At 29.8% G+C, this 15,453-nt stretch overlaps 1 protein-coding gene across 1 annotated transcript; it reads right to left on the reverse strand.

Moving 5' to 3' along the window:
* Positions 1-12,698: 12,698 nt before the first annotated feature.
* Positions 12,699-14,854, reverse strand: LOC120067481 (uncharacterized). Its single transcript, XM_090307841.1, has 3 exons — positions 14,211-14,854; positions 13,798-14,034; positions 12,699-13,188 (listed from the first exon to the last, which is right to left on the reverse strand). The coding sequence occupies exons 1-3, from the start codon at positions 14,521-14,523 to the stop codon at positions 12,902-12,904; spliced, it is 837 nt and encodes a 278-aa protein (XP_090163967.1). The 5' UTR covers positions 14,524-14,854; the 3' UTR covers positions 12,699-12,901.
* Positions 14,855-15,453: the final 599 nt, after the last annotated feature.

The following is a 15,453-nucleotide window of genomic DNA, read 5'->3' on the forward strand; positions in this document are numbered from 1 at the left end:
AATCAAGTTCGAGTAAATAGCTAACAACGGTCTATAGTATAGGGACAAAACTAGGTACCTTATCCTGGAAACATTATTGGATACGACCCACTAAATCGTTCATGTAGAGACGTATAAGTGGGGGTGCCTATGCAATGAGTTTGCATAAGATCGGACCTTGAAATAGTCACTTTTACTTTATAACGTCATTTTCTGTTAAGATTGACTATTTCAATATGATGACCTACGTAACTTGATCTAAATCCTAAGCTAACTATGAACTTCTGTCTATTCGGGATTATCCTTAGATCTGCATGGATGAGAGTAGCCTAAGTTTGGCCCTCAATAAGCCCCCCATTTCAAAGATAAGACTGGGTAGATAGTTGGGAACATAGGATGCGAGATGGAATTCTCTCCTATCTGCTTCTTGGGATAGTAGAAAGGTTGTTCATTAAGTGTTGACTCTGAATCTTGAACAAGGGGCCCCACCCTCTTTTGGCCTTAGAAGGACTCGGTTTTGTGGTTAGATCACAAACCAATTGTTCATTAGAGGATCAGCGAAACTTAAGGAATGAAATTAATTATAGAGGTAAAACTGTAATTTTGACCCAGCTGTGATTATGAATGACCTGTGAAGGATCTGAAGGAACTCTTAACAAAGAGAACCAGTGAGCGGAAGCAAGATCTTTCCAAATCCATTGTGAAAGAATAAATGCATACACAAACATACAAGAGCAGTTATGCATTATAGAGAAAATTCCAGCATGCTTTCTTAATAAAACAATAGGAAATCAAGTAACATACCTTTGAAGAACTTTTCTTCACGGAATCCCTCGAACGACACTAGTTTGGCGTCCCAGCAAAATCTACACAATCACGAACGTAACAAAAACCAATGTAATCGCGAACTGTCTAATCCTCGAACAGTAACCCTCGACACTACCACTCGAATTCCTTGGTATTCTTGAAGTGAGCATCCAGGAGGTGTGGGCTTTGTGTGAATTTGGTAAAGGGAAGGAGGAAGTATACGATCGAGTAAGTGAGAGAATTTAGTCTATCGTATAGACAGTAGGTACTTGATCGTTTAGAAATCTCTCACTCTTGCTAGCAATCTCTCACTCGATCGTTTAGTCTCTCGAAACTATCGTATAGTCTCTAGTGAGTGATCGATAAGTAATAAAGCAAACTTTTCAAAAATGAAAACACTTTTTATTTTTATTCTTCAGTTATCAAAAACTAAAAATAACTTCCCACTTGCAACGGTTAAAAGAGAAAACAAATAACCAACCAAACAATTATCATATAATTGTTTGAATTATAAATAAATATAATAACTTATTTATCATATTTTATTTATAACCTATAGTTTTAATATCACATCATATGCAATACATAAACCATAGTTCTTTTCTCCTTTATTTAATATAAATTATATTTATATCGTTTTCTCCAATTAATGTATCTAATACATCAAATCAATTATATCACATATAATAGAACCAATTTAATTATATCATATATAATCAAATTCCCTCTTGTTAATTTGAACAATTCAAACTAACCCAAAAACTAATTCTCAACTTGAATCCATTGAGCTACCAATGGGACCTTATGGACCTGTAGCTTAAAGTTTCAACGGTACGTGAATAACTGACGAAACTCTTTAATCACAAGATCCACCATCTGTTAACTACCAGACACTCTACTAAAGACCGATAGCTACACTCTTCGCACTATAAATATATTTTTATGTCCATTGGATATAACCAATCAACAGTACGATAATCCTGAAACAGATCGCTCGTAAGTACAGCTAGGCCAATTTACCGTTTTGCCCCTATAGTTACATCTAACTTCTTAAGTACCACTGATTCCACTAATGAACAATACTTCATGGTCCTACCGTGAGTGGACACTTCTCGGGCCATGAGAAAGTGTGTGGCACCACATCGTTCAAGCCTCGAAATCAACCTTTAAGGGAGCAATCTATCTACTTACCCCTGCTTCGGGGAAGGAGTGAATTTCATCTTGTGTAGTTGAATTCCCAACTCCCCAATTAGACGAATCCCAAAGTGAAAGGTTTGAGTTGGTAATCTGGCCACTTGCACCCATGCAAATCAAAGAACCGTCCTCGTAGGTAGGAGTTCCTAACTCACTCAGGATTAAGGTCATGTTACCTATGGTCATCCTAGTGAAATGAAAGTCTCTGTCATGAACGGCGTTATATAACAAGACTAAACCTTTTGTGGTCCAGTCTTATACAAACTCCTTTGTATAGGATACCCCCACTCGCATGTCTCCACATGAATGATCAAGATCAGACCATCTGTAGCACTTTACAACACTTGTAACATCTACAAAGCGGGTCATATCCGTAATGTCACTAGGATAAGGTTTCCCTCTTTTATCCATATACTACAGACCATTTAGGTTATCACTTAAGGCATGATCCACTTGTATGTCTCCACATACATGCTTAAGTTACAACGATAACCAGGGATCTTAGTTTATTGGTTTGTGGTTAATGCAACTAAAATATCCCATATTTCATAAACAACAGTGAAGAAAATATCTCATATTATTACATTAAAAATGTTTGTTCATGCACGTGTTTACAAACTACAAAACCGTATGAGATTTAGGACGTCAACCCCAAAAATCTCCCATTTTTCCTAAAGTGAGTGGGTGTACAAGATAAATACAAGTACAAAACAATAAACTAGAGCACTAAGAATCATTCCCTCTGACTATCACCGAAATTTTTTCGGTGTAAGAGCTTGAGAAGGCCTTCTCCATTTCACACTACCATTTTGTCATCAACAACCTTGATATTACATTTGTTTGATGCATGAGATTGCTGAGAATTGATTTTTCATCATTTTCTTCTTACCTTTAAACTTGAAGTGCTCATTACCCGTTTAGATAGTTTCACCGCATAGTTTTTAATCGCGTGTTTTTTTACTTCACCAAAACTACTTTAGTTCTTGTTGCATACGCATTACTTTCCAACAATCTTAGTTACAAATCCATGAGTTCGACCTCGGCTCATATTGAGAAAATTCTAGTTTGTTTATGTTTGGTAAACTTTAAGAAATCTTGTGATAAGTGCATGTTTAGCTACAACTTGGCACATAATTAGTTCAACGCATAACAATTCCAATACAGTTTATACCGCATCGAACGCAACAGTAATGCATATTCGTGGTGTGTTTTCTCTTCCTCTACAACATGTCATACAACATGCCATGACATTATCTGTGACATTGTTACGTGACAGACAGAAAAATCAGCATAATATTTTATTCTTTATATGTCTGCATGATTTTCCAAATTTCATGGTCTCTACTATATTTTTCCTTTCAGAGTTGATTTATTATTTCCTTGATATTCTCAACCCTAACCAAATATAAATAAGATGATTTTGTTCAATTTTAGAGTTGGCCATTTTGAAAAATATTCAAGCCATTGTCTTGTATTTGTGCCAAAAAACACAAATGTGTCAATTTATAAGATTGTGAAGCTTTTGTCATTGTTGATCTTGAGTGTCTGTAGATTTTATTGATTCGTTCAAAATGAGTTATGTTTTTGTGGTGGTTGAACTTTGATTCAGAATCTTTGTTAATCTTTATGACCTTGTTCATTATTGAAGCATGCTTCTTGAGAAGATTGGTTGGTCTTAGGGGGAGCCTAAGAGATCATCTCTTGAGAAGAGATTCTCTAACTCAGGGGATACCTAAGTTCAAATGTAAAGTGATATTTACAAAAAGGTGGAAAAATACTAGTAGAGAAGGAATCTCACACATAGGGGGAGCATAAATGATCGGTCGTTCACTAGTATTATTATACTTAAGGGGAGCCTAAGTAAGTTGAAGTTGAAGGGATCTCACAATTAGGGAAAGCCTAAATTTCTTGAGAGAGAGTCTCACACTTAAGGGGAGCCTAAGCGATCATTCTCTAAGTTGGGTTATTATTTTTCACTGTGATGTTGTTTATTTACAGATAAGTATTTCATTTTAATTTCTTGACTTTATATTAGTGAATATATCTTTCCATCGGCACATTGCTCTCCAAACATAAGTGGTGTTGCACCGAATTGGGTTACCAAACTCTATGTTATGTTATGATTTTAGTTTTTTGCATTTGTTTATGATGTTTTTGGAAATGTTGTAACATCTTGTGTGATAAGTTTAGTCGTGTCTTAGACAACCTAAGTTTTCAATTATTAATCTTTCATTAAAATAGTTAGATTGATAGCCAAGGTTGCTAAGGACATTGCTTAATGCCTTTTTTCTTGATTTGATATCAAGAAATTAGTTATCATTTAAATTGCATGAGAATAGGTTGTTTTTTTTTTATAAAAAGTAATCTTGATTTAAGTTTCTAGACATAAACATATTTTTTATACTAAAAAACCCATGAATTTACCGAAGTAGACCTAATGAAGTAATTAATAGATTCAACACCCTAGAACACTTTTAACTCTTGGATTTTCAAAACCTTTTTACTTCTTTCCTTTATTGCTTAACTTAAATTTCAACTCAAATTCGATTTTGATTCCTTAGCTAAAATTGACGTGGTTCTAAAATAGATAAGCAAAAATTGTTGATTTGATCATAAGGACGATACTCAGCCTCTTATGTCGTTTTAACTTACTATAACGTGACCATACGTGTTTCAGTGCTTACATCAGTCTTAGTGTAATTATAGGATACACTGAGGGTGTAAGTGGAACGAAAATTGTTCACTCACCTCATTTGAAAAAATAGTAGTCGAAACAGCAAATATTTTGTATAATTTTTAAGGGGGAGTTGCAAATATAGCAACCAGATCCAAAGTATTAGCAAATGTAGCACAATGCAAAAGAATTTACAAATATAACACAATTTAGATCAAACTTTCAGAATTTTTCAGTGATATGTCATATCGCTAATAAGAGTCTATCACCAATAAATTTTGTTATATTTGTAATTTTTTTAGTAATGTTGCTATACACTTAATTATTAATACTAAAAGTATTGCTCATTGCAATTACCATTTTTTATAAGCTATACAACACAATTTCCGAATTTAATATTAGGGCGACTAAACAAATGTCTAATTTTAAAATGAAATTATATCTAAACATAGTTTCTATCCTAAAAATGTCTTAGCATAAAATGTTAATTAAAATATATGGTCATTATTTTAAAATTGTGGACAGATATACCCCTCCTAAGAATCAACATAACTACACACAATATTTAAATGAAAAAAAATCCAAAAATAATGAATCAAACCAACATCCCAAACCTTTCGAATTCATAACATTCACATTCTCCCTATCCCTATCCCTATCCCCCTTCCAAAGAAGAAAAGACAAACTTGCATCTTCAATTACAAATACACATGTTTTTTTTTTTTTTTGGCACTTGTAGGTGTGCGTTGCTTGTTGTTATCATGCATAGACAGTGTATTTGTCGGTGTGAAATCATCTAAAATAATTGACATAAACCAAAAGTTTTGTGAGTTTTCTTCCTAAAAGTCCTATATGAGGGTAATAGTGAAATATGAAATTAAGCATTTTTCAAAATACCTCCTCATTTTACACATTTTCTTTAATTTCTTTTTAATAGTGGTCAAAGGTGTACAAGTAATTAGGCCCACAATAAAAAGGCTTAGTCGTTAAAGCCCATATTTCTAAGTCAAGGTTAAACACACTCATTATTGGGCCCAAGTTAACAAGGCCTTGGCCCACCATATCGCACAAATCATGATCCGCTAATCTCGTCCATTGTGTGTTCTGACGTCATAAAATGTTCACTTGACGTCATTAATAACTTTTATTTTTTTAAAAAAAAACCAACAGTTGAAATCCCAAGAGTGATATATTTTTCAAACAAAATATTAAAAATTTCACCTATTTAGGGATTTGGAGACGAAGATTAAAAAAGAAAAAGAAAAAAATAATAAAGCAAAAGTAGCAGACATTCTCTCACGCATATCTAGGCTTTCATTTAATTTCCCTTTATTTTTTGTAAATAAAAATAGGTTCTCTTTTCTTTTCTCTTTTTTCTTTTTTCTCTCTTTCTTTCTTTCTTTATTTTCATTTTTTTTTTTTTTTTGCTGCTAAATTATAATAATGAAAAAGTGAAAATTGAAATTAAATGGTTGGCATGTGACACAACAGAATCCACTTTTCAAAATATAACAATCATTGGTTGAGACCAAAAATGGGACAATTTTTTAAATTATGGCTCACAATGTAACAAGAAATTGTAATGAATGAACTAGCTACATATGAAATGGATTCCACTCTTTTATTTTCTTATTTAAGATGTTTTCTAAATATATATATAATATTTTTTCAAATAAAAAAAATGAATTAATTTATTTATAAATATAACAAAATTTTACTATCGTAGTAGTCTACGACAGACATCTATTATTGTCAGTCATTATCTATCAATGATAGATCCCGATAGATGTAGACAATGACATTTTGCGATATTTGAAAATATTTTCAACAGTTTAGTATTTAAAATAATAAGTATAATTATTTTTATATTTTATTTGAAATTAAGTTTTTTTTTTTTTTTTTTTCCTTCTGAATTTATGCTTCTAAAGGGAAGTGAAGAATTTGAGTTCCCTTCAGTCTCAAGTTATACCCAAAGAAAGCAACAAAAAGATGGATTAATTGCCTTTTCATTTTAAGGTTCAAGAAGGTTCATATTCACCAGCTGGAAAGGAAGGCCTCTTCCATTTATTTGAATGACTAAAGTTTATAATAAATCCTTTTTCTTTTTTCAAAAGTAAGGTAAATTGATTTTATATATCGATCGTCATCTTTTTTTACTAATGATTATTTGAGTCGTCATTAATCATATTTCAATATTGGGTTAACAGATGAAAAAATAGTGCACAGAATATTATTTATAAAAATGTATGTGACTTGATAGTAGTAGGTTTAGCTTTCGTTTTATAACTATTTGATCAAACAAATTTTTATGTTGATTGGCTATAAAATTAAAAGTTCAAATACGTGTTTTATGCATTTGAAAATATAGGAATATATTAGATATAGAGATTATAAATTTAGATTTTGTTTGATTATTATTAACTTTTGAAAATTATGTAATTTGTTTACTCAGGAGAGATGAAAACAATTATAACGTAACAGTTTTAAATTATTCTTATCCAAATTTCAAAAACAAAATCAAATTTATTAAAACTACTTTTTTTAGTTTTCAAAACTAAATTGGACATAAATTTTGAAAATATTGTTAAAAACTAGATAACAAAATAAAGGAACTTAAAGGTAAAAGTAGTATTTGTAAGCTTAATTTTTAAAAATAAAAAACAAAAAATTTTGATCTCATTTGATAACCATATTAAGGTTTTTATTTTGGTTTATGAAAACTTTTCATGTTTTCTTTCTACTTATTTACCATTAAGTAAATATTTGAAGTCTAGGCAAAAAAAAAAAAAAAAATAGAAAATTTTTTTTAAAAAAATACTAGTAATAATTTGATGATCATTTATGGTAAATTTAAGCTTATATAAAAACTACTTCCACCCATAAGTTTAAGTTATATTTTTTGTTATCTACTTTCTACTCATGTTTTCAAAACCCGAGTCAAGTTTTGAAGAGTAAAAAAAAAAGTAGTTTTCAAATTTTTATTTTTGTTTTTAGAATTAAATTGACTAGTAATTCAAGTTTTTCTTTAAAAAGATGAAAATTATAATTGAATTTTGGTTAAAATAAACCTAAATTTCAAAAGTAGAAAACTAAAATGTCAAATCATTATCGTGGTCTACTTTATTTTGAAAATACATTAAAAAAAGTAGTTAACAAAAAAAAAAACAATAAGTACCAATGGTATTTATAAGCATAATTTATTATACTAAAAAACCAAAAACAAATTAGAACCAGAAGAGTTGTGAGATGTGACCTACTTTTTTTAATTTTCAAAACTTGTTGAAAAAAAACTACTAACAACAAACTCATAAGATGAAACTAATATTTGTTTGTAAATAGAGCCTAAAACACTTATCAAAAGAGGACTTTACAAATCTATAAGATATATTTCTTAATAAAGTTAAAAGCATCTAAACTTATAGATGATTCTGTTTGTTAACCATTTAGTTTTTTATTTTTTATTTTTTTGAAAATTAGGTTTATTCTATCTACATTTCTTACCATGATTTGCATCTTTCTTAAGTACAATAGTTGAATTCTTAGCTAAATTCCAAAAACAAAAATAACATTTTGAAAGTTACTTTTTTTAGTTATCAAAATTTAGCGTGGTTTTTTAAACTATTGGTGAAAAGTGAATAATAGAGGAATAAATTTAGGAATAAAAATAATGTCGATAGACTTAATTTTAAAAAATAAAATGGAAAGCAAACGAGCCTATAATGTTTGAATGATAAATTATGAAATTCAAATAGCAACTGCATATCTTGAAATTAGGAAAACCATGTATGGATTATCAAATTCATATTTCAACTTTTCATAACTTGAAGCTACGTAAATTCAAAATGTGGGTCAATTTGTGATTAATTGATCGTGAATTTTGATTCAAATAACCAAACACTTCCTACAAAAAGTCATATAAAAGTCAAAACCAGAAAGAAAGAAAAGAAAGAAAATAATAGGAAAAAAAAGTAAAAAGAGAGGGGCCATTCCCAAGTAATAAACAAAAGAATTTGAAAAATGGGCAAAACCAAATCTAAATTCATCTTTACCATAATAATAATAATAATAATAATTATAATGTTCAACTTGGTAGGTATATATTGCCTCCTCCTTATGGGATACAGCTTTCATACAAATTTACACACTAAATGTCCCATTTCTTTTAACCTTCCCACTTTGGATCTACATCATCAAAATCCCAAATCTCTATCTTTTTATATATATATATATTATTTTAAGTGCTAAATCATCATCGAATTCAAACAAATATTTGTTCTTATATCAAAGTATAATGCACACATGTATATTATTAGTCAAACTGAGCATAACTTAACTGATATATAGATGTATTAGAAATCAAGATACATGTAGTTTAAATTTTCGCACCCTAAATATTCTTTATTGTACTAAAAAAACATATATATCCTTAATCAAAGGCTTGTTTGAATTAACTTTCTAAGATCTCGTTTGCTGACCATTTTCATTTTTTGTTTTTAGTTTGTAAAATTTAAGTTTGTTTCCTCCCCATTTCTTACCGTTTGCATCTTTATTAAATAGAATGGTTGAATTCTTAGTCAAATTCCAAAAACCAAAACAAATTTTAAAAAACTACTTTTTTTTTTTAGTTTTCGAAATTTGGTTTGATTTTTTTAAATTATTGGTAAAAAGTAAATAATAAGGGAAGAAATTTGAAAGTGAAAGTAGTGTCTATAAGTTTAATTTTTTTTTAAAAAAAAAAAACCAAAAATCAAATGATTATCAAATAAGGTCTAAATATTTTTAAATAAAAAAATTAAACACCTAGAAAATCAATCCAAAACATATTTTAAAAAAATTCCCATAATTAAAAGAAAAATCACAAATGTTATAGTTAGATATTTTTTTTCCTTTTATGGAAGGAAATATTTTATATATTGTTTTAGTACATACTTCCTAATTTTCTGATAGCATATTAGATTGGATAATTTTTAACCTGGTTTATATTTTGTCGGTATAAGATTATATTTATCTCCAACCATCTGATTATGTCAAAGTCAAGGGAATGGACGGCTATGATCACGTGGGTGGGTGCAGCAACATGATAAAGGGTAAGGGCCCATGTGTTGGATATTGTCTGAAGGTTTTGAAATAAATGAAGTTTTGACCTTTGAAGAACACGACATGCAATTTGTTTTGTGAAGAATAATTTTCCCTCTGCTAATATTAAAAAACACACACCAAACTTTCGTATATTTATTATTATTTGTATAGTCCACTAATCATTGGAAGCAGTCTTTACAAATTATGAATTTTGCATACCAATTATATATATATATATAGTTTTTTCCAAAAAAAAAATGATTAATTTAATAATAATAGTGTTTTTATTGTGCAATTATATAATCCGCAGTGGGTTCTGAGTTCGATATTTCTTGGCCTTTTTATTTATTTATTTATTTTATTTTTTTATGTCAGCAACAGTCACTACTATTATTATATGGGGAAAATATGGTTGCTTTAGGTTCTATTATTATTGTATCATAAATTTCAAAAACTTTCTTTGGCAGTTGATCAGACATCAAACCAGCTCGTCTTCTTAGAGGGAAGAAACATATACATATGAACTAGTGTTTTCACTTTTCTGTTTTTTGACATTTTTATTTTTTATATTTGGAGAAAAAATCTAATTAAAGGTATACAAAATTTAGTGGAGACGTTCTCATTTTTCTTTTTTTATTTTTTAGACAATGAAAATTCATAATAAAAATGTTGTCAAACGAGATTTTTAATTTTTCTTTCTTATGAAACAAATATGTCATCATATGTAATCTATGAGAATGTAAATAAACGTGAAGTTTAATTCTCCACTCATTATCTTATAGTGTAAATGGTAAAGAAAACTAGAAATATAAACAACGTACTCTTATCAATATGAAATATATATTAAAGGAATCAATTTGTATTAACATGGTAATATTTAAGCGTAGAGTTCTAGTGGCATAAACGAGTGTCATACCCCAATTCTACAGTAGACTTCATGCATTGTCTTAAAGTTGTAGATTGGTAACAAAAATTTGGGACCATTTTTTATTTTTACGAAAAATTTGTACGAATGACCCAAAAGTTGGGCCGAAAATGTCAAATAATCCAATTTTTTTTTAAAATGTCGAATGATCCTTGGGTAACGTCAAATTCGGTGAAATTATCAAAATATACTCACGCGCACGTGGAAAAGCATTTGCTCTCGCTACTCTCATTCTTGCTCTCCCTCTCTCTCTCACTAATGATCCATTTGCAAACATCCATTGAACAATGGGTCGTCTTCTTCTCCCTCTCGCCCATCTCACTCTCTCCGGTCTTGCTTTTGTTGGTCTTGGTCTCGTCAATTTTGCTCTCACCCGTCTCACTCTCATTAGTCTCGCTCTCGCCGGTCTCGCTGATGATCCATTTGCGAATATCTATAGAATAATAGGTCTTCTTCCTCCCCCTCTCATCTGTCTTGCTCTCTCCGGTCCTACTCTCATCAGTCTCGCTCTCGCTACTATTGCTCTTTCTTTCCTCACTCACAAAATCACTCTTCTCTCTCGTTGTTATTGTTGTTCATCAAAGTTGGTCACGTTAGAACTGCTCGTGTGAACTTGTTGTGCCAGAGAAGAAGAAAATGCGTAGAGGAAAGAGATCGGAAAAGAAGAGACGACGTGCAAAGAGGGAGAAAGGAAGAGAAAAAAGAAAAAAAAAAGAAAAAAGAAAGGAGCAAGGAGTTGGAGAAGAAAGAAGAAAGAAAAAAAAAATCAAGAAATGAAGGACAATATTGTAAATTCAAAAGATCATGATATCAACAAAGGGGCATTTGATATTTTTTTTCAAAATCTAGGCCATTTGTCATTTTGGCCCTTTAAAATGAGTTTTTTTTTTTTTTTTTTTTTTTTTTTTTTGCAATTTCTCCAATTTTTATCCCCTATATTGTATCAATTCTCTCCTAAAATTTTAACTTAATTAAATTGTACGATTTATTAAATCACCGATTGACCCAAAAATTTAATTATATATCATCTAACACTCTGAATATTTATCGCGGAGGAAACAACATTGCGATCTTCTTAGACCACCTGCTTTAAAACCATTTTAAATCACCAATTGACCCAAAAGCTTAAAAGCAAATTTAATTATATATCATCTAACACAATCCTAGACTTTGCTAGATGTCGTTGTAATTTCTACCCTATTTCAATATGTGCTAATCCACCAACTAATTTTGAGAGATAAAGTAATAAAAACTCTATATAAATTCGCAAATCTCAACAATATATTTTTTTTTTCCAATTTTAAGTTTGATAAATAGACAAATTAGTTATTGAAGAACTTAGACTAAACTCACAAATTTTATCAAAAAATTTACTTATAATGTCATTTTTAAACGTAAAAATTTTGTAACATACAAATATTACTGTATAATTCACAATTTTTTTTTAATTGTAAAGAAACTGAATATCTAACTTGTAGATTATCGTACATATTTGATGTCAGTTGAGCTATATTTATGTTCACTAAAAAATTTATGGTTGATATATCTTAATAAATTTTTGAGTAATTTTTTCCTTAATCATCGATTAACGTGTAACGTATGAGTTGTCTTATCAATTGGAGACATAGGAGAAATATACATTCCTTATATTGAATATGATATATTGTCACTACATGAATTGTTATTCTCGTGATAGATATAGGCTTATAAGTCGATCAAAAGATACTTTTTAATCGTGCATATATAGTGGTCCATTATATATTGTTCTAAATAATTGAGAGACAGAGAAAGAGAGATATCACCTTCTTTTTTATTCTCTCTTTGATGTTTCTCTTCTCTCTTACCTTCGGTTCTTTGTACCCAAACATTTCTTGTTTTGGACCCTTTTTTCTCCTTTATTTCTCTTACAATTTACACGTCTTGTTCATTTTAGACCAAAAAGATTGATTCTCTGCTCATACAAATATTCATTAAATTTGGTTGCATTCCAATTTTTAGTGTATAAGAAAAATAGAGCATTAAATTAGGTGTAGTTCCTACTTTAAATAATTCTAGGCTTTAATTAAACTATGATATAAGTACAAATTCATTAACTCCTCCCTTCTCTCTCTCAATCATTATATTACATACATATTTTCCTCTCTCTCTCCCCTCTGTACAATTCAAAGAGGCAAACCCAATTGATAAAGTTGGAACAGCTTAAAGACTTTGATTGAAGTAGTAATAAATATTTGGGGTTAATATTAACCCTTGGTTCTAATAATGGTGATGGTGCCTCTTCTTCCTTGAGTATGAATTTTGGTCAAGGCCACCACGGCTTTGCCCGATAGGCCCGGTCCATCCGCCGACACGCATGGTCGACAGGCGAAATCCCCGACCGGGTGTCGAACCGGCCGGGTTGGAGGCATTAAAATCTTTTGGTTTATGTCGTTTAAGGTCATATCACCTTCTATGCCGCCTGGCTTCACTAATGCAAATGGATACACTACCTTCCTTTTCTTTGTCTTCTTTGTTTCACTTCCACCTTCTCCTGATCAATTTAAAGGGAAAAAAGAAAAAAACACAGTTAGATCGATATAATTTCTTTATAAAAAAGGCCAAATTTTATATATATATATATATTTTAATTTTTTTATATATATTCTTCTCATTCTCGAAATTTTAAAAAATATATGTAAATTAAAAATTATCTTGTATGTTTCGTTCCTCAATTTTAAAGTTTGTATCCATCTGGTAAATGAAATTTCAAAAAGTGCTTAATTAATGTTTGAATCTTAACTCGATTCATGAATTTTAAAAAAATTAGAATAAAATTATAATTTTTAAAATTGTAGGAACCAAATAAATTTGTAATTTAACTTAAATGGAAGAAACAAATTAAAAAATTTAACTTTTTGTATATAATTTTTTAAAACTACACATTCCCCCTTTTTTTTTCCTTTGTTTTACAGTATTATTTTTTAAACTTAACTTATAAAATTTTAAAAAATAACCCATGAAAATTATTAGAAAATCATTAGAGAGGCCCATATATATTATAATATAATGCCCCACAAAAATCGTCTATTGTTTATAATTACTTATACACAACTGCCAAAATTTCATATTTAAAAGAAAAGGAAAAAGAAAAAGAAAAAACCTGTTGAAATAGGCAGGTTGCGAGAAATGGAGAAAATTGATTCCTTATCAGCCAGAAACTCAGCTTCAGCCTCAACTTTGTGTAATTTAGAAGAATTAGATGAAGAAGAAGAATTTGGATCATAATGTTCATAGTAGTAATTTGGAGTCGAATACGTATCCACTTCTTGCGTTTTCATCATATCCATACTCGTTTCTTCACTCATTCTGCTTTTCGACGAACTGCTTATTCCCTCTTCTGCTTCAACAAAAATCCAATTAATTAAAAACCAAACCCCAAATTCAGTTTCATTCAATTTAATTTCAACTGCATGTTTGTTTGTTTGTTTGTTTTTGTTTTTTTTTTTTTTCCTTTCCAAAGTAATGACGACAATTCCATTAATTAAAATAAATAAATAAATATAGAAACCTCACCTGTAGAAACTGCATCATAATTATGATAATAATAATAATTATTATTATTATTCATATCATCAATTTGGTTGTTCCAATCGTAACCCTCGAGGGCACTCCAACAGCTTTGTGGGAATTCAAATTGAAAAAGATGGTGATCCAAACGGCGTCGTTTTGAAGTGTACTCAACTAATGCATCTTCCAAATATCCCGTCGAAATCGCCGGCGAGAAAGATGGTTCTATGACGGCGGCGGCGCCGTCCATAACTGCAAAACCCAACGGTGAGGAATTGAACAAAGATAGAGACTGAAGTTCACCACCACCACTACTCATTTTGTAATTAACTGATATTTTTAAAAACTGAATCTCCCATTTGGGTTTTTCAAAAATGGGTTTATATAAATTTTTTTTCAAAAGAGAAAATTTAAATTAAAAAAGAAAAAAAGGCAGACAGAGAAAGAGAGAGATTTTGATGATTTTAGAAGCAGTCAGTCAACGGCAAGAAAGAAGAAAAAAGTGTGGAGAGGGAGTATTGGGATTCGGAAAATGGGTAGCAACTTTTTTTTTTTTTTTCAATATTTGAATTTAATAATTTATATATATATATATATATATATATATTTCATTTTTTTTTTTTTTTAAATGTGGGAGACTAAATAATTGCAAATGTGATGATTTTATGTTTGCTGCATGTAAAGCAATTGTGTGATTTGTGTATGGAAAGGACACTGACTTGGCCTCCTCAACACATACAACACACAATTCAAATTTCAGCTTTTCTTTTTCCACCTCTCACTATTTCCCCCTTTTTCCAACTTTTTAATATTATTAAATACTCCCCTTCTTACTTATGTACACTATAACATACCTTCCATGTACATAAAATTTATAGGTCAAAATTAATGAAATAATCTTTTGCCTTGTTTGAATCTAATAATTGTAACTATTTAAACATAAAAGGTAAAATAAGAATTTATGAATTTTTAAAGTATAAATTACGAGAATATATATTTAAATATATGTCTACGTCATATTGCAACGTTTCATATTTATGGTCTAAATAAAAAACTCATTTAGTGTGTAACCACTTTGATCCAAATAGTTCAATAATTGTTTGTTCAAATATATATCCAAATTGATGTTTCATATGTATGGTCTAGATCACACCCAGTAACCAGTTGATCTTGAGGATATGATTGTTTGTTCAAAGATATATATATGTTTACCGTTATATCGTGATGTTTCATATCTATAGTCTAAATC

Source organism: Benincasa hispida, chromosome 12 (assembly GCF_027475165.1).
Source record: "Benincasa hispida cultivar pf3 chromosome 12, pf3_genome.v1.1, whole genome shotgun sequence".
NCBI lineage: Eukaryota > Viridiplantae > Streptophyta > Magnoliopsida > Cucurbitales > Cucurbitaceae > Benincasa > Benincasa hispida.